This window comes from Tachypleus tridentatus, chromosome 10 (genome assembly GCF_004210375.1).
Source record: "Tachypleus tridentatus isolate NWPU-2018 chromosome 10, ASM421037v1, whole genome shotgun sequence".
In the NCBI taxonomy this organism is placed as follows: domain Eukaryota; kingdom Metazoa; phylum Arthropoda; class Merostomata; order Xiphosura; family Limulidae; genus Tachypleus; species Tachypleus tridentatus.
The window spans coordinates 170,965,984-170,992,940 of NC_134834.1; the positions used below are offsets into that span (position 1 = coordinate 170,965,984).

At 34.8% G+C, this 26,957-nt stretch overlaps 1 protein-coding gene across 5 annotated transcripts in view; it reads right to left on the minus strand.

Moving 5' to 3' along the window:
• LOC143230905 (C-Maf-inducing protein-like) overlaps window positions 1–26,957 on the minus strand; it is a 142,210-nt gene that overhangs the window by 68,997 nt on the left and 46,256 nt on the right. For all 5 annotated transcript variants that reach the window (XM_076465203.1, XM_076465204.1, XM_076465202.1 and 2 more), the window contains one exon: window positions 20,938–21,066. In XM_076465203.1, the coding sequence (XP_076321318.1) occupies window positions 20,938–21,066 (129 nt within the window). The remainder of the gene's footprint in view (window positions 1–20,937; window positions 21,067–26,957) is intronic.

Below are 26,957 nucleotides of genomic sequence, written 5' to 3' on the forward strand. Positions count from 1 at the left end.
AAAAGACACTATGCAAAGACGTTTAGAATCATATAATTATGATTTAGGGTTCTAATTCGAACTGCTTCTGTACACAAAATTTGAGTATACGTTATATTAAAACAAGTTTGGAAACTCTGGATGTCGTTGTTCTCCAGATTACCTCGTTAGACCGTGTTCTATTATTGTTGTTTGAAGTTAAGCGCAATCTACACAATGTTCTGCGTGTGCTCTGCCCACCAGGATATCGAAACCCGGTTTCTAGCAGTGCAAGTCTGTAGCCGTACCGCTGTACCACGGGAAGACATGTTCTGTCTGAAAACGATGTATGTTGTTTACATTACAAACAAATGCCACCGTTATAAGACTGCCATTTTTGAATTAATACTTCCCTTGCTAGCGGGTTTCTTTATATACTCTGTCTAATGTAAAGACAACGGTTCTCCAGAACCTGTTTCAAAGGTCTCATTGCAAAAAAATTCATCGTCAGTATACAGAATAGCACGAACATCCATTTCATTTTATAGTACCTTGGGGTTCGCAACTCACTTATGTACATGTGACCTACGTCGCTTTTCCGGACGGAATTATTTCTTGATTATATTGTACTGCTTTCTGAGACGTGTAGACAGCTTTCTTACCACAGCTAATGTAAATTTCTTTCTAGATTATCTTAGTGTCACCAGGTTGTTCATATTTTTCTGTTTTCTAATGCCATAAAGTTCAAGCGTTACCCCGATCCCACACACGTTTATGTTCTTACTGTATGAATATTTTGTGTCGGAAAGAGCTGTTACACGTCCTTCTCGACAGCAATAAATTTTTGGTGGAAACGCAATTTCCACGAACTGCCAGACAATGCCAAAATGTAGTTCGGTTACGTTACGTTCCATCACGCCTTTAAATAGTCTGTGTTTGTAATGTAACTTGATGAGTTACGTATTAAGAGTCCATTTATTATAATTTGCTCTATCCTCTGTGTCAATAATATTTTTTTACTTATTAAGTATTAAAAAGAAAAAAATTCAGAAGACAATGGCGCAAACAACGTGTATTAGTCATTACTGAAAAACTCATATTCTTTATTGAATTAACGTTGGTAAAACTGTCACAAATAAAGCAATTTTGAATAATTTATTCACTTATTTTTCTGTCGCATGAAAATTTACTCCTTGTTAAGGCGTGGTACATGTACTTAATTATAATTTGCGATTTCAGTCTGAGAAATATAAATTTCAAACACTTCGCGAGTTCCAAAATTGGATTTACACGGATTTAGCCTTTATGGAGAAAAGTGAGTCCAATCTCTCAAAGTTTTACCCACAACCACAATGTACGAATCGCCAATTGAAATAGTGAGATAGGCCCGGCATGGCCAAGCGTGTTAAGGCGTGCGACTCGTAATCTGAGGGTCGCGGGTTCGCATCCCCGTCGCGACAAACATGCTCGCCCTTTCAGCCGTGGGGGCGTTATAATGTGACGGTCAATCCCACTATTCGTTGGTAAAAGAGTAGCCCAAGAGTTGGCGGTGGGTGGTGATGACTAGCTGCCTTCCCTCTAGTCTTACACTGCTAAATTAGAGGGCTAGCACAGATAGCCCTCGAGTAGTTTTGTGCGAAATTAAAAAACAAAAACAAACAAACAAACAAACAAATAGTGAAATATTAAGAGTTTTCGTGCAAAGCTAAGACAGAATTAACCCACGCGTATTTGTCTGTAATTCGAGACAAACAGACTAGAGGAAAAAACAAACAAGCTAGTTAACAGAACCTATCATCAACTATTAGGTTACCTTTCTTTGACAGAACAGTGAGATTTGAGTCTCATTCTTATAGTCTTAAGAGGATATTTCTGGTAGATATACCATCTGATCTCTTTACTTCAAAAACAACGTGCAGGACAATTCCAGAAATAGAACTAGTAAAATAACCGAGTATTATCAGTTGAGCTTAGTAGTTGTTGCAAATCATACCACCAAAAATGTTGATACCTCTTCTATTTCTTTAAACTTTTGAATGTCTTTACACATGAATACTCTTGAAAGTTCTGCAAGCGTTTTATAATTGCAATACTACTTCTCTATAGCTCAACCAAAGTATTGATCTTGAAACAGACTAAAGATTATACATACTCAAGACTGTTCTTGATTCTTATTTGATGTAGACCATTTGAATCATAAAACAGTAATATGACCATACGTCTATTTTATTTTTAACAAAAAATATTTACTGCTCCAATGCTATCAAAAACAACTTACTAAAATGTCAAACAGTTATAAGATTACTTGCATTCAAAGCACAGGAATATCGATTTATCAGTTGAAGAGAGAAAAGAACCTAAGCTGCTTCTTTTAGATCTGGAGGTCATCAACCGGTACAACAGATTCAAAAATAAATACTACCACATATCAACATTTTCTAACATGCACTGTCATTTCAGCACATTTATACCTGACTGTTACACAAATAAATTAATAATAGAGCATATAAACTTACCAGTTCTTTTGGTTATTTTTTATGATTAGCTGATAAATATTATAAATGTTTCATTATATATGTCTTCTCTAGCAGTCATCAACAAAAGTATTTTTGAATATACCAGTAAAGCTTACAACACTATAATTCCTGACATCAACGTTCCTAAATGTTCCTTCACCTTGATATTACCTTTCGCTGTTCCCAAGGCATTAAACTAAAATAATAAAATCAAAAGCATTGTACAATCAACTTAGCCTTAAGTCAGCTTGAGTGCAGTCTTCAAATCGAACAAACACACACATAATTTTCGCTTTTTAAAGACAAAATACCTCCGTATAAAATCGCTGGTAGTATATAGATATTTGTGTCTTTGCTGCAGGCAAGTTTATATTGCGTCAACGGCTCAAATCTTAACTACCGGAATCAAGGAGCATGCGTATAACAGCCATTTCAATAACTGTGAACTTTACAACCACCTAAAAAAAAAGTATGTGACGATTTTTGAATGTGAGTTTTTTTTAATTTCGCGCAAAGCTACACGAGGCCTATCTGCACCAGCCGTCCTTAATTAAGAGGGAAGAAAAGGCAGATAATCATCATCATCCACCGCTAACACTTGGGCTACTATTTTACCAACCAAATGTGGGATTGGTATTTCTTTTATAACGCCCTCACGGCTGAAGGAGCGAGCATGATTAGTGCGAAGAGAATTCGAACACACGACCCTCAAATTATGAGTCGAGTGCCCTAACCATCTGGCCATGCCGGATAAAACTGTAATAAAAGACCAAATAGTGAACAGTTCAGAATAATAGACTCAGCGATAAATGAATGGACACTAAAGAAAAGGAAACACTCCTGATTCGTAACCTACAACCTAAGTTACACATCACTTCAGCTCTAGCTCTGACAAACTCATCGTGCCTCTGGTGAGCAAATAGTGAAACTTCAAACAATAAACAAGGGTCAATATCTACTGTTTTACAAAACAATAAAAATCACCAACATGTTGGAAGAGAAAAAATAACCGAAAACATCGCAAGATACATATAAATATAATAAGTTACTTACTCTCTAGTGTAAAAAAGTACTGTATGTACACATGTCTGTGATATGTAAACATGTAGAACTAAGAATGAGTAAAGTAACAACTGAGCAAGTTCTTACCCCTGGTGGAAACACTGTCATAGAATTATCATGCCATTTTTGGGTGTACATACTTGAGACTCACAAAATATACGTGTTATTTATTTATGACATATGACGTGATGCACAATTCGTGCACTATCACGATGACATATATTTAAGCTACGTTTCAACAAATGACCTTGTAAAGTTAAAAAATACCCAAAACAACTGTTACAATACGATAAAACTGGAGAAATAGTTTGTATAATACGCGACTTGGAGCATCATAGTAAGGCAGGACTTTAGGCGAAAAAATGATGATGGTGTGCAACTTTTGTAACACCCTGTATTAACACCATACCACCGTGGTCTAACTGCTTATACACGTGGTTTCCTTTCCAAAATTATCTAGACATGTAGTTAGAGAGGAGAGTTCTAGTAATTACTGTCCTAATATAGTGTGTCGTCATCCTTGACCTGAATAACTACTGCTATTTTGATGGACGTGATTTGCACGAGGTTCTGACAGGTGTCTGGTCCAATCTCACTTCATTGTTGTTTGAAAAGATGGGCCAGTTATGACAATTATAAGAACATGACCTAACGTTTCCAAGTAACTACTTACAACAGTACCAATGTTATTATATATAGGTAGCTATTCCAAAATGTTGGTACTTTTACTTAGAAGCAAATAAGTTGACGTGTTTCTTTTTTCTCTCCTTTTTCGTAGGCACTAAATACTCTACTGGAACATTACATTGACCTTCTGATAAAAAACAATATGAAATCTCTGGTATACCTCCTGAATGAGTACATTGAAAATTAGCTCATATCTTTAGGGAATTTAAACGTACACCTTAAGTACCCATCAAATACTTTCACATCACAATTAAAGCGAAATTGTTCAAATTCATGCCACAAAAGCCGTATAGTGCCATTGTTTTAAAACTGAGTAATTTTCTCATTACTCCACAAACTTCCTGACCAATCACCAGGATGCTAAAGCTGCGAGACTCTACAGCAAGCATTCTGTGAGTGAGAGAAGGCTAACTAACTTCAGTCGTTTTAAAACACCCGCACATACGAAATACACAAATACTGGGCAAACTTCAGGATTGATTCAAGTTAGATATGGACCTTTTGGTTCAAGAAAATACCTGGCAAATCATCATAACCCCACCAAGTGTCGTCAGTCTTGTGTACTATTTTCGACCAATTGTAAGACTATTATGTTCCTAACACTACTGAATGATATCATTATTAGTACAAAAGGTTATCGATTTTGCACGTTTTCAACAGCAAATAATCTTCACGTATTTACAATGTTTCGCTACCTCGAGAAGGATTATTTTCTACTAACTTATCCATTTAAATTCGTAGCCAAATTTTTTGAATATTGTTCTCTATTGATGTTACTGTCTGCATGCATGGTGTACTTACTGAATAAATACCCGAGTAGTGACAGAGAAGGAAGTGTATGATTGAACAAACGTGTACTAGTTGTTATTCCGGTCTGTGTAAGTTGTTCTCAGCATTTCGTCAAAACACAGATACGCATCTGTGATGATGAGAAAACCCACTTGTAGAGAAAAATGTACATGTAAAAACGGCTGGTATGGATTGAGAAAATTTTATGTAGAGGAGCGCGCCTCTACATAGTGCTTTCTCTACCTATACCAGCCATTTTTACATATATACAGATACGCATCTGTTTTGTATAAAAGATGGAAGTCATTTTTAGCTAAAAGTGTTTAAATTTTCTAAAAAATGGTTGTCTCTGGAATTGGCTGCCTTGAAATGTTGTGGAGGCAATAAAAATAAAGCTTGATAACTGTTGGAATGATAAGATCTGGCTTGAAGATTGTTTTCAGTAGTTTTAATTTGGTCTAGAGAGCGTAACAGTCGTTATAGATAAATAAGTCTCTTGCTGTCCCTAAACATTATGTTATGGTATAATTTGCAAACACTTTATGTGAGGCTGCATTTCACATTCCTTTGTATTCATGTTTTCCGAGTTACCATAAAAACATCCAGGTGTTCAGTTGGTGTAAAAAAGCTTTTGGCACGATAGTGTGCACCAATCACATTTATTTAATGTAAAAAACGAATTGAGCATCTATGTCATAGTTTTTAACATTAATAAAAATTGAACGTAACCTTAAAGATAATAACTCCAACACACGGGTTATATGGAGTACTTGTTTCACCTTCACTGACAAAATAAAAACTACACTACATCTAATGTATTAAACCAACATTTGATGACAAATAAACATATACAGAATCAAACAGATGGAAAGGTAATCTCACGCATGCGGTTAGAATTATTCCATTTCTTAAAGCTAAATAAAGATTGTTTTAGGTTACATAAGTTATCTAATACAAATAATCGTTTATGATTACTATTGGAATTATTACTATAATGAGTTAAAACAAAGATAATTTACCAAATTTTAAAGATTATGTAATCAAGATAACATTCATGTTTAAGAAAGAGTGGGTATTTACAGCTCTTGTACATTCGTTTAAATTACTTTCAAATATTTCATCACTTTGATTAAAACGTATAATACAATTACATCTCCAATGTGAGTAATATTAAGTTATGTGAACTAAATCAGCAGATGTTAATAATTGGATGTTATGTTCTATGAATAATGAATTTTACCAAAATATTATATTTATTTGTTTTCGGATACTCAGGTAAAGGTTGCTTGTGCTAGTCACTCCTAATTTTGTACTGATAGACTAGAAGGAAGGCAGCTGCTACATCACTAACAAAAGAACATGCCACATAAGCCATCAAAGTATAGGGATAAGGGAAAGCAGTTAGCCTTCACCACTCACCGCCAAATCTTGGGCTACTCTTTTACCAACGAATAGTGGGATTGACCGTCACATTATAACGCCCCCACGGCTGAAATTGCGAGAATGTTTGGTGTGACGGGGATTCGAACCCGCGACCCTCGGATTACAAGTCGAGAGCATTACCCACCTGGACATGTAGGGCCTTTTCAGTTGGCGCGTGTGTGTTTTCTTACAGTAAAGCCACATCGAGCTATCTGCTGAGCCCATGGAGGGAAATCGAGCCCATGATTTTAGCGTTGTAAACCCGTAAACTTACCGCTGTTTCAGTTGAAATCTCCTTATATCTTAACTGATATGTCAAATATATGAAATGTAAATAAGACGTGTCAAAGCAATTTAAATTTCGCCATTCACCCTGACACTAATATTACATCAAAACATAAGGTTAAGCACTCAGAAAAATAACTATGCATCTTTTTTGTATCAATTAATTTGATACACAGCTGTTAACAGAATTAAAGTGTTCAGCAATTATTGGCTGGAAAAGAAGAAATCACACAAAGTATAAAATGAGATATCTATATACCGATATAATTTATAATTGTTTATTTGTTTATTTTATTGAATTGCGAGTAAAACTACACGGGCCCGGCATGACCAAGTGTGTTAAGGCGTTCGACTCGTAATCCGAGAGTCGAGGGTGTTCGCACCAAACATGCTCGCCCTTTCAGCCGTGGGGGCGTTATAATGTGACCGTCAATCCCACTATTCGTTGGTAAAAGAGTAGCCCAAGAGTTAGCAGTGGGTGGTGATGACTAGCTGCCTTCCCTCTAGTCTTACACTGCTAAATTAGGGACGGCTAGCACAGATAGCCCTCGTGTAGCTTTGCACGAAATTCAAAACAAACAAACAAACAAAAGTAAACCTACACAAAAAACATCTGTGCTTGCCGTCCTTATTTTTAGTGATAGTGTAGAGGGAAAACAACTATCCAACACCACCAATTCTTGGGCTATATTCCAATGAATTGACCGTTACATTATAGTAATTTCACACTTAAATGGCGAACATGTTCGGTGACGGGTTTTGGTCTCACAACTAGCAGATTGCGAGTCAAGTGCTCAAATCTCCAGACCAAGTTAGAATTAATAATTTTTACTTAAACACTTTTTTCAAATGTAGCGTAGTGGAACTATCAATGTTGCTGCTCGCCACAGATGGTTATTTTTTGATAAAAACAATTTACTTACACACATGAATGCTTTGCGTGTGAGAGAGCCGTAACTCATTTTATCACTCATTCTACAATGTAAGCCGAGCGTGGTCAAGTGGTTAACGTGCCGGGCTTAATATAAGATTTTATTTCTTCTCCTGTTGAGCTAATTATGCTAATCACAAAAATATTATTCCTATATCTTAAAATAAAGAAACTCTTAAACTGAACAAAGGATAGATCAGTTAAAATCTTTATACTAAATCAGCCGAATATGTAGTAGATAACAATGCTGCCCATTAAATCACCATAACTTATTTAATCTATTGCTTTTCATTACTGAAAGAATTTAAACCAGGAAAGTCCTTAGCACTTGTTACATTAACTTCAGGATAAGGCAAATACACTCGTATAATTCAATACCAATAGTTGCTTTGAAGCAAATCACAGAGTGCCAAGTGTTTCAGGTTGCTCGCGTCCTTATGTAGGTAGAGCCTCAAAGATGACATTTAGAAGTTTTATTCATCCAAACAGCCTTCGGATGAATGGAAGACAGCTAAAGTTGGAAAAGTGTTTTAAATTAGCCAGAAATCATTCCTCAGCTGTATGTTGTGTCTGTGTAAAAAGGATTAAAAACATTTATCAAAACTAGTCATGCGCCCAAGATGCATTACATTCACAGCAAAACACGAAACAATAGAGCTAAACACATTTGCGATGAAACAGCTAATAAAACAGAACACCAAAATATCAAAAAGTGTTTTAAACAGAACAGCTACACCTCTGCCGTCATCACCAGTTTCCTGATAAACAACAGGGAGACATGATAAACAGAACACTAATGGTACTAGTTACTTCTCTAATGTTAAGTTAAAAGTGTATAACCAAAACTAAAGGTCTTTCAAAACCATACAGAAACTGACAAACGAGAAACACAAACACGTTATCGATGAAATTCCATGTCCTGTAACAATATCTACACTGGAGAATCGGGAGACAGCGCGGGGTGAGAATAAAATAACACAAAGACAGCAGAAGACTAATGAAAACTCAGGACATACTTTGTCAACCGGACAAAACACATACTGAAATAAAACTAGAATAATAAATTACACAAACTTTGGAAAACAAGAAAAATAAAAGTTTTTCTACCTCGATACAATAAAAACCTTTACTAAACACTGTTTGTTTTTGAATTTCGCGCAAAGCTACTCGAGGGCTATCTGCGCTAGCCGTCCCTAATTTAGCAGTGTAAGACTAGAGGGAAGGCAGCTAGTCATCACCACCCACCGCCAACTCTTGGGTTACTCTTTTACCAACGAATAGTGGGATTGACTGTCACATTATAATGCCTCCACGACTGGGATGGCGAGCATGTTTGGTGCAACGGCGATTCGAACCCGCGACCCTCGGATTACGAGTCGCACGCCTTAACATACTTGGCCATGCCGGACCCCTATTATACACTGGCTCAGGTCTAGAAATCAGGGAATTATGGCTACCATTAGTTTAATACACGTTCATTCGCTTCACCAATAAAGATCGGTAATAATCTTTTTGTATGTTGTTTCCCAAAGAATTTGAACTCTTCCCTTAGTACTCAAGAAATCTGATACAACCTAAATGTGAAATATCCATCAATCATCCATATGCCCTGTTATCACGTCCAGAAAAATTGAAATAATTTCATCTTTCAAGTGAAAGTTCTAGTCACTTCTCCTAAAACCACGTGCTACCAGCTAGAGTTTTTTCCTAGAGTTTTAGGGCAAAAACCCCTACCAAGATAGAACACTAGTACTACTCGAAATTTCAATGGTGGGTCGATCCCATACCAGCTGAGACCCAAATCTGTAGTCCGGAACAGAAGTAGGACAAATTCTGTTGACGACTGTGCATCTCCAAGTGACGAACCTGCCCAGCATAACCTACAGTGATATTCTGCTTTCCCTCAGAAGTCTTATGATAAACCTAAGAGTAAAGCAACTAAAACTAACATACCTGATGGCTAAGTATCACCGATCACTGACTAGGTCGATCATAAAATCCTTCTGATTGAAGAATGGATTGTTAATCCTCCTCAGCTACTACATCCTACTCTACAAAGCATGACTAACACACTTGATGACTAAGTACCACCGATCACTGACTAGGTCGATCATAAAATCCTTCTGATTGAAGAATGGATGGTTAATCCTCCTCAGCTACTACATCCTACTCTACAAAGCATGACTAACATACCTGATGACTAAGTACCACCGATCACTGACTAGGTCGATCAAAAATCCTTCTGATTGAAGAATGGATGGTTAATCCTCCTCAGCTACTACATCCTTCTCTACAAAGCATGACTAACATACCTGATGACTATGTACCACCGATCACTGACTAGGTCGATCACAAAATCCTTCTGATTGAAGAATGGATGGTTAATCCTCCTCAGCTACTACATCCTTCTCTACAAAGCATGACTAACATACCTGATGACTAAGTACCACCGATCACTGACTAGGTCGATCACAAAATCCTTCTGATTGAAGAATTGATGGTTAATCCTCCTCAGTTACTACATCCTACTCTACAAAGCATGACTAACATACCTGATGACACTATGTTCTACCAGTCACTGACTAGGTTGGCCAGAATATCCTCCTGATTAAAGAATAGATAAGTAATCCTCTTCGGTCACTGCACCATACTCTTCAAAACATTATGGACAAGACGAACATAGCAGCTTAGTCAAGGTCGCTCTGACGTAATACTTACCAGTTCTGGAACAACAAGTTAACTTCGTGGTAACTATGTGCGTTACCATGGAATTCCCGAGGTTGGTCTGTAATTAATATCCTCTTTTTGTCTTTTTCAGATTCACTAGACTGTTGACAGGACAAATGCAGAATTTATTTCAGGAACAGCAAGTAGAACTTTCAGCTACTGTCCTTTGAGAACGGGTTTACTAACAGCACTTTTCCTCCCCACGACTGATTTCGTGAACACTGGATTTATAAGTTCCAAACCATCCCTCCCTGAAAAGGGCCGTATTAGTTCAATAACTTCAAACATTTTACCTTTTTGTCTGTTTCAAGTTTATACTTTTCTGAACTAGTGTGTTTTCACAGGTCAAAATATTTCGTCTTACATTTACGGAATTCTGCATTGTCATGCTTTTCTTTCGTACCTGAGGCGACACATAATAAATCACATGACTTTTAACCCAGATCTCTCGGATTGATAATTTTGGTCTTGTCTTCTACACTCAGCCCATTTAACTAACACAAAAACTGTCGATATTTTTACATTCATCCCAATCGGTTAATATAAAACCCGTCACTAGCGGAATAAAGAAAAACAGTATGTTTCTGAACATCTCGTTATCTTTTTCAAACTGGAAAAGGTTTGAAACCGAAGTATCAACAAAGAATAAACAGACAGATACAAACTGGCCTGCATACGAAAGGAACGGAACGCCATTCTCAAGAAGTAAGCTGCATAAGTAGATTGTATACATAGCAACATACTTCTACAAATGTTTACCTCAGAAACAGTTACTGTCCATTTCACTCAGTATGAATCCTCTATCAAAAAAAAAAAAGAAAAAAATGCGCAAAACGACTTGCACTTACTGGTGTAAAAACCATATTCAAAGGACCAGTGACTCATGAAACAATTTTAGTCGTTTTACAGAAGAGTCGCGCGTCATTGATGTACATATAATAAACTTCACGTACTTGTAGAAAACCTGGACCAGGTACAACCACATCTTCGTAGACTAGTCGACATTATTTGGTGATTAAACTGATCTGCTAATATATATTGATTCAATTAGCTTTGACTTCAGATAACGAGGAGATAACGGCTGTTTCTATCTTGTATGGTCGAACAAATTATTAAAGGACAAAGAGTTGTCTTAACGGAGTTATCCGTATGCTCACTGCTTGTTAATCCTATCGAACGTATAAGAGATATTTTTGAGAGACAAGCCGCATTGTGTCCAGTACAACCAGATACTGAAGACTACCTGCAGATAGCTACTGCAGTGGAATTACGAATAATTCATTATCTTATTAGTTTCTGATTTGAAGTATATAACCCTGTTTCAGGATATTTTCTTTATGATGAACGTATATTAAAAGTGACCAACAATTTGCATTTTGTGTTATGACAATTCAACAGATGTCATATTTGATAAACGCATAATGATAAACCTAATCGCCATTTTGTAACAACGATATTGCCTTTATTCAACTACTTTATGTAAAGTATAAATCTATTACTAATACGCAGGCACAATATTAATTGTTTCTAAAATGTCTGCAAATTATTCAAATAAAAAAACCAAGCCCACAGGTTAATTTGTTTGTTTTTTTGTTAAGCATAAAGCTTCGTAATAAGCTACCTGCGTTTTGACCATCAAGAATATCAAAACCCGAGTTTTAACGTTATAAGTCTTCAGACTTACCAAAATCCTGTGTGGTTGCTGGTTAGAGCGCCAGGTTGGGGATCGAAAGAGCTAAAGTTCGAGTCCAGTATACGTCACTGCACAGACACTTTGGTGTTTCAGTCGTAGGTACATTATAAAAGAAACAGTAAATTACACTTTTTGGTTAAAAGTAGTGGATATTAGTAAATAATATTCATCCGTCTGGCCGATAGTTCTAAGTTATCCTACGTGTCGCATAAGGTGTTGTTTAGCTTAAAAATATCGAATACCTAATGTTTAATGGTGTATTGGTAATAATGTTAAATATCTTACGTGTGAGGTATTACGTGAAAGACACTGGTGTAGAAACATGTATATGTACTTAAGTGTTGATTTGAAGATAAAAGCAATTTGACCGTTAACACTAAAAATGAATTCGTATTTGAGCTTTTCAAAGTTTGCACAGGTTAATAAAAGTGAAATAATAGAATAATAGTATTCAATCTGACAACAAAAATAAACAAACAAAAACACACAATCAAGACACACAAACAAAGGCTACCATTATATTGATATTTTAAACAAATATTTTAATTAAAACTTTTAAACTTGAAAAACATTTATTTGGTTTAATAATAATTGTACTATCTTCAAATGTAGTTACTGAAATTCGCTAAAGTAATTTGCTTCGTGAGATCAAGCAGCTTCCCCAACATAGCAGAAACGAGAACGTATACTAAAACGAAGAGTGTTGCTATGGAAACTCTCAAATAGATTGATCGAAGCAATGCGCAAGGCCCTTTATGTGCGCCATGTATGTGACATTTCCAATTTATTTTGACTTAAGAGCTTGATCGTCACAAATATATGATTTTAATACTTGTAATAATTATTAAATATTTGTGAAAAAATTAACTGTTTTCACTAAAACTAAAATTTTATTTCATCAATACTTGGTTTTCAATTCGAAGTTTTATACGATTATAAAAAATTGCAATTAATGTCTGAAGAAAAAGATGTCTCAGAATGTTCGTTATTTATGTTTACAGAAGTAAAAAGACTCATGAAAACTTTTTCTAAATTGCGCTTATAGCGATTGAATTCATAAAAACATTAGGGAAATAAACATTTTGAATTCAATAACTAATTTATGTTCATTATTTATGTTTACAGAAGTAAAAAGACTCATGAAAACATTTTCTGAATTGCGTTTATAGCGATTGAATTCATCAAAACACTAGGGAAATAAACATTTTGAATACAATAACTAATTTATTTGGACTCGAAACACACACTTATTTTATAAAAAAAAATACCAACAGAAGTAAAATGTTCCTTAAAAAATACGAGATCGTGCTAAATCCTAATATTACCATTAGACTTCTTTCTATATTGTTCACTCTAGAAAACTCTACATACTGTATCGTATTCAGCATCATATGTTTTACTTGTTGCACAGTAAGTCCGTAAGTCTAGAAAACTGATAAAAAAATTGGGGGAAATATCCTATTTTCTAAGTAAAATACACAGAAGGCCACAGCGGTTCCTAGCGGAATGTCCTCCACCAGTACAGCGGGAAGTCTACGGATTTATAACGCTAAAATAAGGGGTTCGATTCCCCTCGGTGGACTCAGCAGATAGCCCGATGTGGCTTTGCTATAAGAAAAACACACACAACTAGCTGAATAATTACAATATTGGTGATGTTTTTGTGTCCATTGTCCTATTATCCATTTGTTAATAAGTACCCTCAATTAAATAATATCATGGGCGTTTTCAGTAGTGCACGTTTCCATTTTTTTAGTATTCTCTTTCCTCACTCTTAGTTGGTAAAAAAGTAGCCCAAGAGATGGTGATGACTAGCTGCCTTCCCTCTAGTCTTACACTGGTAAATTAGGAACGGCTAGCGCAGATAGCCCTTGTGTAGCTTCGCGCGAAATTTAAGGCAAACCAAACCATTGTGTAGTTTTGCCCTAAAACAATAATAGTCGTTTATAATCAATAATTTATTTATTCAAATTAAATCTGTCTTTTAAAATATAATGTCATTGTGAATTAAACAGTATTTTAAGGAATTCTTTCAAAATTAGTGTGACTCAGTACTAATTCGTATGGTGATCATTTTGTATGTAAAATTGTTTTCATCTGATATCTTTCACTAGTTTTCTTTATGATGATTGGTGAAATATTTTAAGCCTAACCACACAAAATAATCTACATTTATGATCTAGAAATGACATCTGACAAATTACAGTTCACTACTGCATAACACAACAGAACACCATGAGTTATGGTTTGTGTACTCAGTGGAACATGCTTGCTGACCAAGTTTGTTTGTTTTTTAGTTTCCAAAAGCTTTCTATTAAAGGAGAAAATATAGCTCAAGCAACAAGTACTCTTTGTTTGTTCTTCATCTTCGGGCTTTCGAAAAGTTTGGAAGAATGGGAATATGGCGCATCATCAAGATCCCTGTGGTAAAGAGAAACAAAGGAAGTGTATATGGTTAGTGTGCAATCAATTTGGACTGGGCTTTCAGTGTATTTACTCGCCATTGGTAAACTTTGTGCTAGACGGGTAATATAAATAGCGTTTTTCATCAGAAGTGTCTTAGGAAAAACTCCATCTTTATCACAATAGAAACACACATTTCAGTTGACAGATGAATTTATCGGTGACGTGTATAAAGTTACTTCTTTTAAATGACCAGAATAACTGCACATAAATCACTATATATATATGTAACTTAAACCTCCGAAAACAATTCGGCAAAGGTATCACCAAAATTCAAACAAGAGGGAATCCTCAGTAGCTGCGGAACTTCAAATTGTTCAAGGCTGGAATAAAGTAAATCAATCTATGAAACCTTTCTGTCCTTTTTATTAGTCAACTTTTTGTGCGCTCTTATACCTGACCCGATTTTATTACTCATTAGAACCTCTACCAGCCTACTTTCAAGGTGAAATTCTTTTAGGTAGGATCAGGCGAAATTAATTCATGAGACCTTGAGTGGGTTAAACACATCAATCAAAAGGGTTTGACGTTTTAACTTCAAAAAACTGTAATTAGATATCAAATTGGTCAAGAGATGACGAAGCAATAAGCTAAAAGTTTTTACTTAGAGAAACTCAGCCATTGTATGAGCCGTTATGCCGTGGCTAAAAAGAACATTTACAAAATGTTCAGCTACAGAACTTTTTTGTTCAACATCTTACCAATAATACGTCACTACATTCAGTATTTTTATCTTTAACTAGATAAAACCTGATTAAATTCTGGTTCTAGCATTTGATGCTTGTAGCTTCAGATATTTTGAAAACATTTCCTTTGTAAAATATATGTATGATAATAAAAGAAAATAAATAAAATATTATTACAATTCCGTAATTTCCAAAACCCATTTTAATCAGAAAAAACATAAAAACTTGAAGATACGTTTTGTCAATCTTATTGTTCAAGGTGCCAATTCTTTGATATAATTTGTATAGTATTTTATTTTGTGACGAAACTGTAGAGGTAAACTGTATTGTTTATATTGCAAAAATTCTATTCTTTTATTAATGAACAAAAAATAAAAATGACTATTAGACCTGTAACTTATATTATCTGCTTAATCATAGTAGATAGATTTAGCACTTTTTCACAGATATAATATTTGTTTTTGCAACAAAGTCAAATGCATTCTCTCTATATATATATATTTATATACACATGCATAATTCGTTAAACTGCCATATTTAATAAACAAAATATATAAGATTTAGTTTTTCGTTTTTGACGTAAATACATAATGTCAAATAAGGGCTATATAACAGAGAGAAAACAGCTCCAGATTTTGTAGCTGGCCAGCCTGGTTCGAATCCGTACAAAGCTACAAAATATTCCCTGGACTTTAGGCTGTGGGTGCGTCATTAGAATAAGAGTCAATCCCTCTATGAATGGTGTATGGTAGGGCACTACTGACTGGCTGTCTTCTCAGTGATCAATATATCAAAATAACGGCATATACCCTTTGTTTTGTTTTTTACAACTTTGCAAAGTAAAAATATAAAAAAGCAGATAGTTAATTACAACTAATGCTAACTCTTCGAATACTGTATTCGAATGCTGGAATTTGTCAGTCTGTTATAAACCACTGATAGCCCTAATATGTAGAGACAAAGTTGTTTTTTTTTTTTTTTATAGGGAACAGGACATGTTAAAGCTTTGGCACGCTCACTACTAGGCCACACCCGGTCATATTGATAGAAAAAAAAAACATATATTACGTTACTTTCAGGGAAAGGTTTAGTTTGTTTTGAATTTCGCGCGAAGCTACACGAGGGTTATCTGCGCTAGCCGTCCCTAATTTAGCAGTGTAAGACTAGAGGGAAGGCAACTAGTTATCAACACCCATTGCCAACTCTTGGGCTACTCTTTTACTAAAAAATAGTATGATTGGTCGATACTTTATAACGCCCCCACGGCTGAAAGGGTAAGCATGTTTGGTGTGACGGAGATTCGAACTCGTGACCCACAGATTACGAGTCCAGTACCTTAACCACCTGGCCATGCCGGACCTTTAGGAAAAGAGAAAATATATCTTTACATCTATTTTTGTGAAGAAACCATTGTATTAAAAATATATATGTAATTTTGTTTAATTTTAATCTAAAAAGCACAAACGAATGTTAAGATTGAAGATCGTTAAAATATTATCTTAAATTTTACAGATTTTGCTAAAAGTTCAGTAAAATAAATGTAAAAGAATATTGTTTAAGGTATTTTTTCTTAACTTTTACCAAAATGTGTAAAACCCTCCATTATGCACCACAAATATTAAAAGACAGCATTGCATTTTATAGGGTGCACTCAATGAATTATTTTGATTATTAATATATCTCAAAACGGCTGGAGTAAAAGTATATATCTCAGGACAGCTGATATGGGTATTAACACTTTTACTAGTAAAGTGTGGCCCGGCATGGCCAAGCGTGTTAAGGCGTGCGACTCGTAATCTGAGGGGCGCGGGTTCGCATCCCCATCGCGCTAAACATGCTCGCCCTTTCAGCCGTGGGGGCGTTATAATGTAAGGATCAATCCCACTATTCGTTAGTAAAAGAGTAGCCCAAGAGTTGGCGGTGGGTGGTGATGACTAGCTGCCTTCCCTCTAGTCTTACACTGCTAAATTAGGGACGGCTAGCACAGATAGCCCTCGAGTAGCTTTGTGCGAAATTCAAAACAAACAAACAATAGTAGGATTTGACTGTCACTCTGATAGAGCACCGGTGACACTAAAGTGCGAAGCGTGTTTTTACAGTAACTAACTATAAATCACGAATCCTCGAATTCACTGTCCCACAACTATAATCGCTAAACCACGCCCGGCAAGAGTCCTTTGACATTTCTTCCACTTTTATATGTTATTGCCTTGCAACGTTAGTCTACAAATTAGTGTTAAAATGTGTAATTTAGTTCCGAAAATAACTTTTCACCCACGCTCTAATTTTGTTGGTAAGACATGTGGTATGGTAGTTATTATCTTTGTTAAAATAATGCATTTACTTGTCACATATTTTATTCTTAGTGAAATCGAACTAATTGGTTTTATCTAATTAACAAGCTAAGGAAAGCATTTCCAGAGAACCCGGATGTTCTAACTCGTTAGTTTAGTCATACATCATAAACTGTTGTGTGAAATGACGTCAAACGTTCACCACCTGCAGGAAGTTTTAAGTGCCATATGTTTCGTCTTTAATTTGTTTACTTGAATTAAACGTTTAATTCTTATCTAAGGGAATGGATTGGGAACAACATAATTGTCCTGTTTTTACAAGGACACTTTTTCTTTAAATTGTTTTATCAGTGTCTTCTAGCATGATTGACCTTTATTATTTCGTTGAAATTTCAATTGTTCAAGTTAATGTTAAAGGTTTTGACAAAAGTTATGATAACTGTTCTTCTTTAACGCTGATGTTAAAAGTGTCATAAGAATAAAAGTACGCAATTAATTGTTTGACGTACATGTTCTGACGAGGTTTTCTTTTCTTAATTGGCGTACTTTTATTTTTGAATTTCGCGCAAAACTACACGAAGGCTATCTGCGCTAGCCGTCTCCAAATTAGCAGTGTAAGTCTAGAGGGAAGGCAGCTTGTCACCACTACCAACCGCCAACCTTTGGGCTACTCTTTTACCAACGAATAGCGGAAGTGACCATCACTTATTACGTCCTCACGGCTGAAAGGGTGAGCATGTTTGGTGCAACGGGGAATTGACCCTCCACCCTCAGATTACGAGACGAGTGCCTTAGCCACCTTGCTATGCCGGACTGAATAACAAGTTTTAATACACGTAATGTATTTTGTAACTTTGTGTTTAGCATCTGCCCCTTTATAATTGGTATATTGAACAATTAATTATTTTTTAAACTTTAAAATAATCATTAATAGAATAATAATCAAAATATTCGTGATGACGAGAAACCTAAAAGAGTAAAAATAAATATCATGACAGTTGATGTGGGTATCAACACTTTTACTAATTAAGCAGAAAACAACGCTTTGACCTTCTTCTCTGTTTTACAAGTATTGTTTGTTTGTTTTTGAATTTCGCACAAAGCTACTCGAGGGCTATCTCTGCTAGCCGACCCTAATTTAGCAGTGTAAGACTAGAGGGAAGGCAGCTAGTCATCACTCCCCACCGCCAACTCTTGGGCTACTCTTTTACCAACGAATAGTGGGATTGACCGTCACATTATAACGCCCACACGGCTGAAAGGGCGAGCATGTTTGGTGCGACCGGGATGCGAACCCGCGACCCTCATATTACGAGTCGCACGCCTTAACACGCTTGGCCATGTCGGGCCAAATCCTACTATTAAAAAAGTAGACGGTTGGTGCTGTTGACTATCTGCCTTCCCTGGTCTTTCAGTTCAGATGTACTGACAGCTGTATGAAGCTAACCATTCGTGTATATTTTCACGAATGGCCGCGTGGTTAGAGCACTCAACTCGTAATCCGAGGGTCACAGGTTCGAATTCTCATCAAACGAAAGAAGCTCATCCTTTCAGCCGTAGGAGCGTTCTAATGTACGATCAGTCCCTTTATTCGTTGATTAAAGAGCAGCCGAAAAGTTGGCTATGGATTGTGACGACTATCTGCTTTTCCTCTAATCTTACACTGCTAAATTAGGGACGGCTAGCGCAGATAGTCCTCGTGTACATTTGAGCGAAATTTAAAAAAAAAACCAAAAACAAACAAAACATTTTCACTGATACGTTGAGACTAATAAACAAGTTAAGAGATAAACGTATCACTGCGATAATAAAAGCATGTTCACGAGACGTGGTTACAAAATATATCGTCACAAAAGTGAGTGAACAGAACGGGTTTGGTACTGATGATACATTTTTGTTCATTACAACTACCAGTGATGCAATCTCCTTAAACAAGTTACAGAACTTCCTGATACAGCAATTACAGTATGATGGTTTAATAAGTAATGTATTCTTCCAGCTTAAAGGGATTCTATACTATTATCGTCAAAAGGTTAGTTCACTTTTAAATCAAACATTTCCCGAACAAGAGGGGATTATCATCCCTTGGAGGAATCATACAAAAGTATATTTTTGCTTCCCATGGTAACTGTGACACCGAATTTTGAGAGTTTTTACTTATATTTCTCTTTGCACGCTAATACTTTTATGCCCTAGTGAAGGTCTGCCATCTAATCAATGACGTTCATATTAAAGAGAATGTTTTTTGTTTTTTTAAGAAAAACTTGATGAATTGTAAATTATATGTGGAAAAAAATTGAATCGGTTTATTTATGAAACTAGTGCAGTAGTTTAGACACATTTTGTAACTGAATTATTTCAAGATAGTCCAAGTGTTACTGTGTGATCGTTGCATGACACATTTAAGAACGTAACTCAGTTATCTTATTATTATTTAAATATATTACTTAATCTTTCATTGATAAGGAACAGTAATACCGGATGAATTCAAGATTGATTTAATGAGCGTTTTTAATTGTTTCAAAATATATCTTGCAACTTGACTTTAATAATTTATGAAAAATGTAAACATAATTTACAATCCTTTTGAGTCACGGGTCATAAAAATAATGATATTCGAACATCAGACATGGAATGGAATCGGTACCACTGTCAGAAAGTAAGATTATTACATTCGAATTTCAGACCCAGTGCCACAATCAGACAGTGAGATAACGATATTCGAACAAAATCAGTACAACTGACAGACAGTAAGATAATGATACTCAAACAGAATCAGTACTACTGACGTACAATGGTATTTTAACAAAATCAGTACCATTGACAAACAGTAAGATTATCACTCATTTACTTAGAACGCAAAGTAACTTAATAAATCTTTAAAATATAAACAATGGCTGCTTAATGAAACGCCAAAAGGATAACTTTTAAGGTAAGTTTGAATATTTTTCGTTTCTCAGATCCACGAATGGCATCAGTAAATGATCTGTTTCACTGTAGCTAAGAATGATCGTGTTACAACCTTTCCTTACATTGATTAATACGTTAATGGTAAAGAAAATATTTCATAATGGTGTGTAAAATTCTAGTTGTGAGAGGATTAACCTAAAATCAGCTTAATCCATTACTGGAAAGTAATTCCCTGTTTACGACTAATAACTGTATGTTGATGAGCAACTCTAATCGTTTAAAACCACATGGTTATAAAAAGTTAACTAAGAATGGTTTGTTACTTCATGGCAAATAAAAAACAACCAAATATTGAAATCTACAGATAAACTAGCTGAAAAATTGTTACGACATTAGACCAATCAAAATGATGTTTAATGTAATAAACAATAACAAAATAGTTGCGAATCCAAAGTAATTAAATGACAAAAAATATTAAATGTTAAAAAACCGTTAAGAATGACAGCAATCTCACCTGTAACAATAATGATCCATTCTGAATTATAATTCTAATGCAGTACTTCTGGCTGGCATCCCATCTGGCTAAGCTGTAGACATCTTCTATTTGGGAATAAGGAATGGGAGAGTCCATAAAGCCTGTTGGCTGCTCAGGTAAAAATAAAATAACGAAAGTGAATAACCTTAAAATATATATGATTGTAATGCTTACATAATATGTAATAATTTAAACATTAATGGTTCTAATTATTCTATACTAGAATAAAACTGAATCTCCTCAATAGATTTTACGCAGTTTCTGAGATCAGACTAATGTTATCCTACTAGCAGCGACTACATTAATGGCTGTGTTCTTCTTTTTGAGAATTTTCTGAAAAGACCGAATTTTACCCTCCTAGCTGTAGCCCATATGTGAACAACAATATATTATAATGAGAATTTATCAAAAAGAACAGACAGTTTGATTCTGTCAGTTGTAGCTTCTGTGAACACAATATAGTGTAATGAGAAATTACGCTATGTAACACAAATTTTGTTTCTGAATAGTACGTATTATTTCTTAATTGCTTATGTTGTAAAAGTACAGAAAATGGCCATTATTCCCTTCAAACTTTGCTTTTGTAACCTGGATAATGAAATTTAGAAATTAACCTAAAAATGGGCAAATTTTCACATTTTCATTAACATAAGGTCTGAATAAGACAACACATGAATCAAGATTTACATGTGTTTATACTAAAGTTATACAAAAATGTTTAGAAGTGAGTAGTTTTTCGAGATTTGCGACTGTAATGTAACTCACTCTCACGTATCAGCCCCCAAATATAGTCTCTCATCATGTTTTCGTTATACACTCCCAGGTCACAAAAGCAAAGTTTGAAGAGAAAAATAGGTCTCTTCCATTTACTTTAGGTATAAGCAATTGAGAAATAACACTTTCTGTCTAGGAACAAGAAAAAGTAAAAATTGTGTTACGTAGTGTTAACAAACAGCCCGACAGCTTGACTCTGCTAGCTGTAACACCCTTGAGTACGACAATAGTTTGTAATATCTTATAAAATGCCCTAACAATTTGATCCTGCTAGACATATCTCCTGAGGATACGCCAATGTACTACGACAAGTTTATGAAAAGATTAAACACTTTTACTCTGGTAACTGTAATTTCTAAGGACACAAAAATATATTATACTAAACTTTTATAATAAAAAACGAAAAACATTGACGTTGTTATCTCAAGCCCAGTGGATATACAATGTATCATATTAAAAGCTTATCAAAAGATTATTCACCCTAATAGTTACTTGTGTGAAGGTCTTACAGTGAAAGACACACTGGTCCGTTATCAAAAAATATCATGTTCACCCTAACAGTTACTTGTATGAAGGTCTTACAATGAAAGACACACTGGTCGGTTAAAAATATCATGTGTATTTGACAATAACATGAAGCTTTATTAATTTTATTAGTATAAAGTTAAAAACCTTAAAAAAGAAGATTGAAAAAAGGCTTTATTACATTAAACATGAAAAACTAATTTTTATCGGATACAAATCCACTAAACATGTCGAAAAGAGATACTTTTATAATAATACCATAAATATTTGTATAAAAAGCTCCTTAAAACGAAACTTGATGAAAAGAATCATGAGTTGAAGAGAAAGTTACGTTTCAAAGTAACAAATAGATATCGGTTTTTTATAACACTTGACATTATCATTTCTGTTCTTTGTACAAGTAAAAACTACTGACGTTTCATTTAATTTATGGGTAAAGTGATTATTCAAGCTATTAAGACTTATCACTACTATTTATGATGATATAAAGTACTTTACCCAAAGAATGCAAGACGAAACTGTGAAAAATAAAACGGTTTCTATAGTTATTTTTAATAGTTGTTACTGTTTATCTGACATTAGTTACATGACGCGTTTCTTAAGTTGTCACACAAGTTTTACCGCCATCATCAACAAGCCAACTGTATTTAAAAAGTTTCTAATAACTTTAAATAAAATATTTAAGTAAGCTATAAGTATCTCGTTGTTCAGCCAAGTAGTTCAGCTTCAGTATATTTCAAAACAAATTATGTGTCAACAAGAAAGAAAAATTCTGCAACAGAGATAACTATCGATATTGAAACTTTTAGTAAGATGAGTCCTTGAAAAGTATTGTAAGACTCCCTCAGTTCCGGTTTGAGTATTATGTTGGAAACAAAATTAAAAGAAGCTGAACAAGAACAGAAATGTCTCATTTTTCAAATGGTAATATTAAAATGTAAATCCGGATCAGAAATATCGTTTTCCATCCACCTGATACTCAAATTACCAAATCGGTATAAACAATTCATTATTCTGAAGATAACCACATTTAATTTTTGTAAATGTTAGCATAGTTTATAGAATAACCGGTTAGTCAATAAGGTTTTACTTTATTTGCAAAGAAATATCTGTCCTGAAAGGGCAGATTTTTAGTGATAACATGTCATTATGCAATAATTTGAGATATGATTTTAATCAGAGACGTCACTAGGAACTGGTACACAGAGCCCGTGAATCGAATCTTCAGTTGGTATTTTGAAAAACCAAAATAGAATATCACAATGAATATCATAATAAAATGCCTAAAATGGTATTTAGCCCTGAATTTTTTAAGCACTTAGCAATGTCTGTTTGGATTTGGTTTTGAAATTGGTATTTTATATATATATTATAATGTACAATATTTTTAGTATACTTCATACTTTCAATATCATTATGTGAATATAATATTACATTCATAAAAATATATTTCATTTAGACCATAGTAAATTCAATGTAATATTACATTCATATTTATGTATGAAATTTTAATATTTAAGAAGGTATAATGTGGATGGGGAGATAGAGCTAGACTTATCTAAATATTCTTCAAAAGGGCCTATTTATCCTTAGGAGTGAAGAAAGAAAAAATATCGTTCACAAGGAAGAACTGATGTGGAACAAGTTCATGCTTTATGTTTAAAAACAAACCTAAGGATTGTTTTCATAAATTCACAAAATATTTTTTATCTGTCGAAATATGGAATTGGCAAATAAAAAGAATATAGTTTCTTTTGAAAACCTGGACGATACTGCTAATCATTAATACATGTCAAGTACAAACAAGCACGTACTTAAGAAGCATACCGCCCCTCGCTAGTACAGCGGCAAGTCTACGGATTTACAACGCTAGAATCAGGGGTTCGATACCCCTCGGTGGGCTCAGCAGATAGCCCGATATGGCTTTGTTATAAGAAAAACACACACACACACAAACAAGCATAGCGAAACATTTATTAATAAAACTTCAAGATATACTAATATACTGTTTACAAAATACTAGCCTACAAGATATACTAATATATTGTTTACAAAATACTAGCCTACAAGATATACTAATATATTGTTTACAAAATACTAGCCTACAACCCACTCTAATAATATCTGCTGTGGATACTTGTGCTGACATGTTATTAGTCAAATAGAGTAAACGTTAAAAAACATCAGGGGCATTCTCCAAAGTGATTTGAGCTAATATGCTATAACTAAATTAACTGATCCCGTAGTACTGAACATTAGATCTTGACTCTCACATTACCTTTTCCCTATCTCTTATAACTTATACAGTCATGTGAAAAAGTCAGGACAGCCTATGAAATCCTGTGCATTTTTGTAACATTTTTGGATATATAGATATTTAATTTCAATTTTAACAATATTGAGATAATATAGAAATATAACTAAAGAATTAAAACCGAAGAAAAGACCTTTCAAGATCTTCTGTGAATGTAATTCTACAAAAATGCATATTCCAACTGAGGAAAAAGTTAGGACACCCCACATTTATACCCACTTAAAATGGCTCAACTCACACACAGGTGCATCACACCAGATGCACATGATCAGAAGATCGTTACTCAGCATTTTGAATGAGGCTTGCCCTATTTAAACCTCAGACATTTAGTTTGATGTGCTCCTGACTGTTGAAGTGAGAGTGAGCACCATGGCGAGAGCGAAAGAGCTGTCTGAGGCTTTCAGAAAGAAAATTGTAGCAGCTTATGAGTCTGGTAAAGGATTTTTAAAAAAATCCCAAAAGATTTTAAAATCAGCCCTTCTACTGTCCGGAAAATAGTCAACAAGAGGAGGGCTTTCAAAACAACTGCCAACACGTCCAAGTCTGGTCGTCCAAGCAAGTTCATCCCGAGAGCAGACCGCAAGATGCTAAAAGAGGTTTCCAAACACCCTAACATGTCATCACGGGACCTACAGCAGGCTCTGGCTACTGTTGATATGAAAGTGCATGCCTCTACAATCAGAAAGAGACTGCACAAGTTTAACTTGCATGGGAGGTGTGCAAGGAGGAAACCTTTGCTCTCTGAGAGAAACATCAAGGCCAGACTGAAGTTTGCCAGAGAGAATGTAAACAAAGACCAGGACTTCTGGAATAATGTTCTTTGGACAGATGAGTCCAAAACTGAATTATTTGGACACCAGAACAGAGGACATGTTTGGCATAAACCAAATACAGCATTCCAGGAAAAGAACCTCATACCAACTGTAAAGCATGGAGGTGGAAGTGTCATGGTTTGGGGCTGCTTTGGGAAGTGCCATGGTTTCACAATCATAGAATCCACCATGAATTTTACTGTGTATCAGAGGGTGCTTGAGGATCATGTGAGAATATCTGTAAGAAAATTAAAGCTGAAGCGGAACTGGACCCTGCAACACAACAATGACCCAAAATATACCAGTAAATTCACCAAAGACTGGCTGAAAACTAAGAAATGGAGAGTCCTGGAATGGCTGAGTCAAAGCCCAGATCTTAATCTCATTGAGATGCTGTGGGGTGACTTGAAACGGGCTGTACGTGCAATAAACCCCTCAAACATCTCACAGCTGAAAGAATTCTGCATTGAGGAGTGGGGCAAACTTTCTTCAGACCGATGTCAGAGACTGGTAGATGGCCACAAGAAGCGTCTCACTGCAGTTATTTCAGCCAAAGCTATTAGGAGGTAGGGTGTCCTAACTTTTTCCTCAGTTAGAATATGCATTTTTGTAGAATTACATTTATAGAAGATCTTGAAAAGTATTTTCTTCAGTGTTAATTGTTTAGTTTTTTCCTATAATCTCTCAGTATTGTTGAAATTGAGATTAAATATCTATATATCCAAAAATGTTACACAAATACACAGGCTTTCATAGGGTGTCCTAACTTATTCACATGGCTGTACGTTTCACCATAACATAATATGGTGTCATCAATATATGTGTATGTGAAATAATTGTCTTTTCTTGTAAATCATAGCTTTTATTGTAAGAATCAACAAAATTTACATGTTTTGCCAATGACTTACAGATTTTGTTCTTAACACCTTCAAAGTGGAATGTATACCCATTACGATGATAAATGCTAGATAAAGTCATCTTTTTCAAATTTTTTTTTTCACAAATGTTTCTGTATGTGTGATACTTGACAACTCTCTGATTATATATATATATATTGATGACAGCATATTAGGCTATGGTGAAATATGTCAGCTTTAAGTGATAGAAGAGGTTAACGGGAGAGTCAAGATATAATGTTGGCACGATAGGGGACAGTCTATTTAGTTTCGGATTTGAAACCCATGATATACTGTGTTGAGTTTTTAAAGTAAAGAAAATTATATCAAATTATTTCAAATCACTTTGAAGAATGTTCCTTATGTTTTCTTTGCAGTTATGTATCGTATTTGACTAATATCATATTAGAACAAGTATGTACAGCAGTATTATTACACTGGGTTGCAGATCAATATTTTATATACTAGATGTTTTTGTAAAAAGTATATTAGTATACCTTAAAGTTTTGTTAAAAAAATACTTCAGGAATGTTGTTAAATGTGAGATTCTACTGACGTATATTAATAATACTATATCCAGTTAATGATAAACTTGAGATTTATATCAGAAGTATAAATGGAGATTTGTTATAGTTGTTCAAACATACTTTTTACAAACTGATATTCATGGTGTGCAAT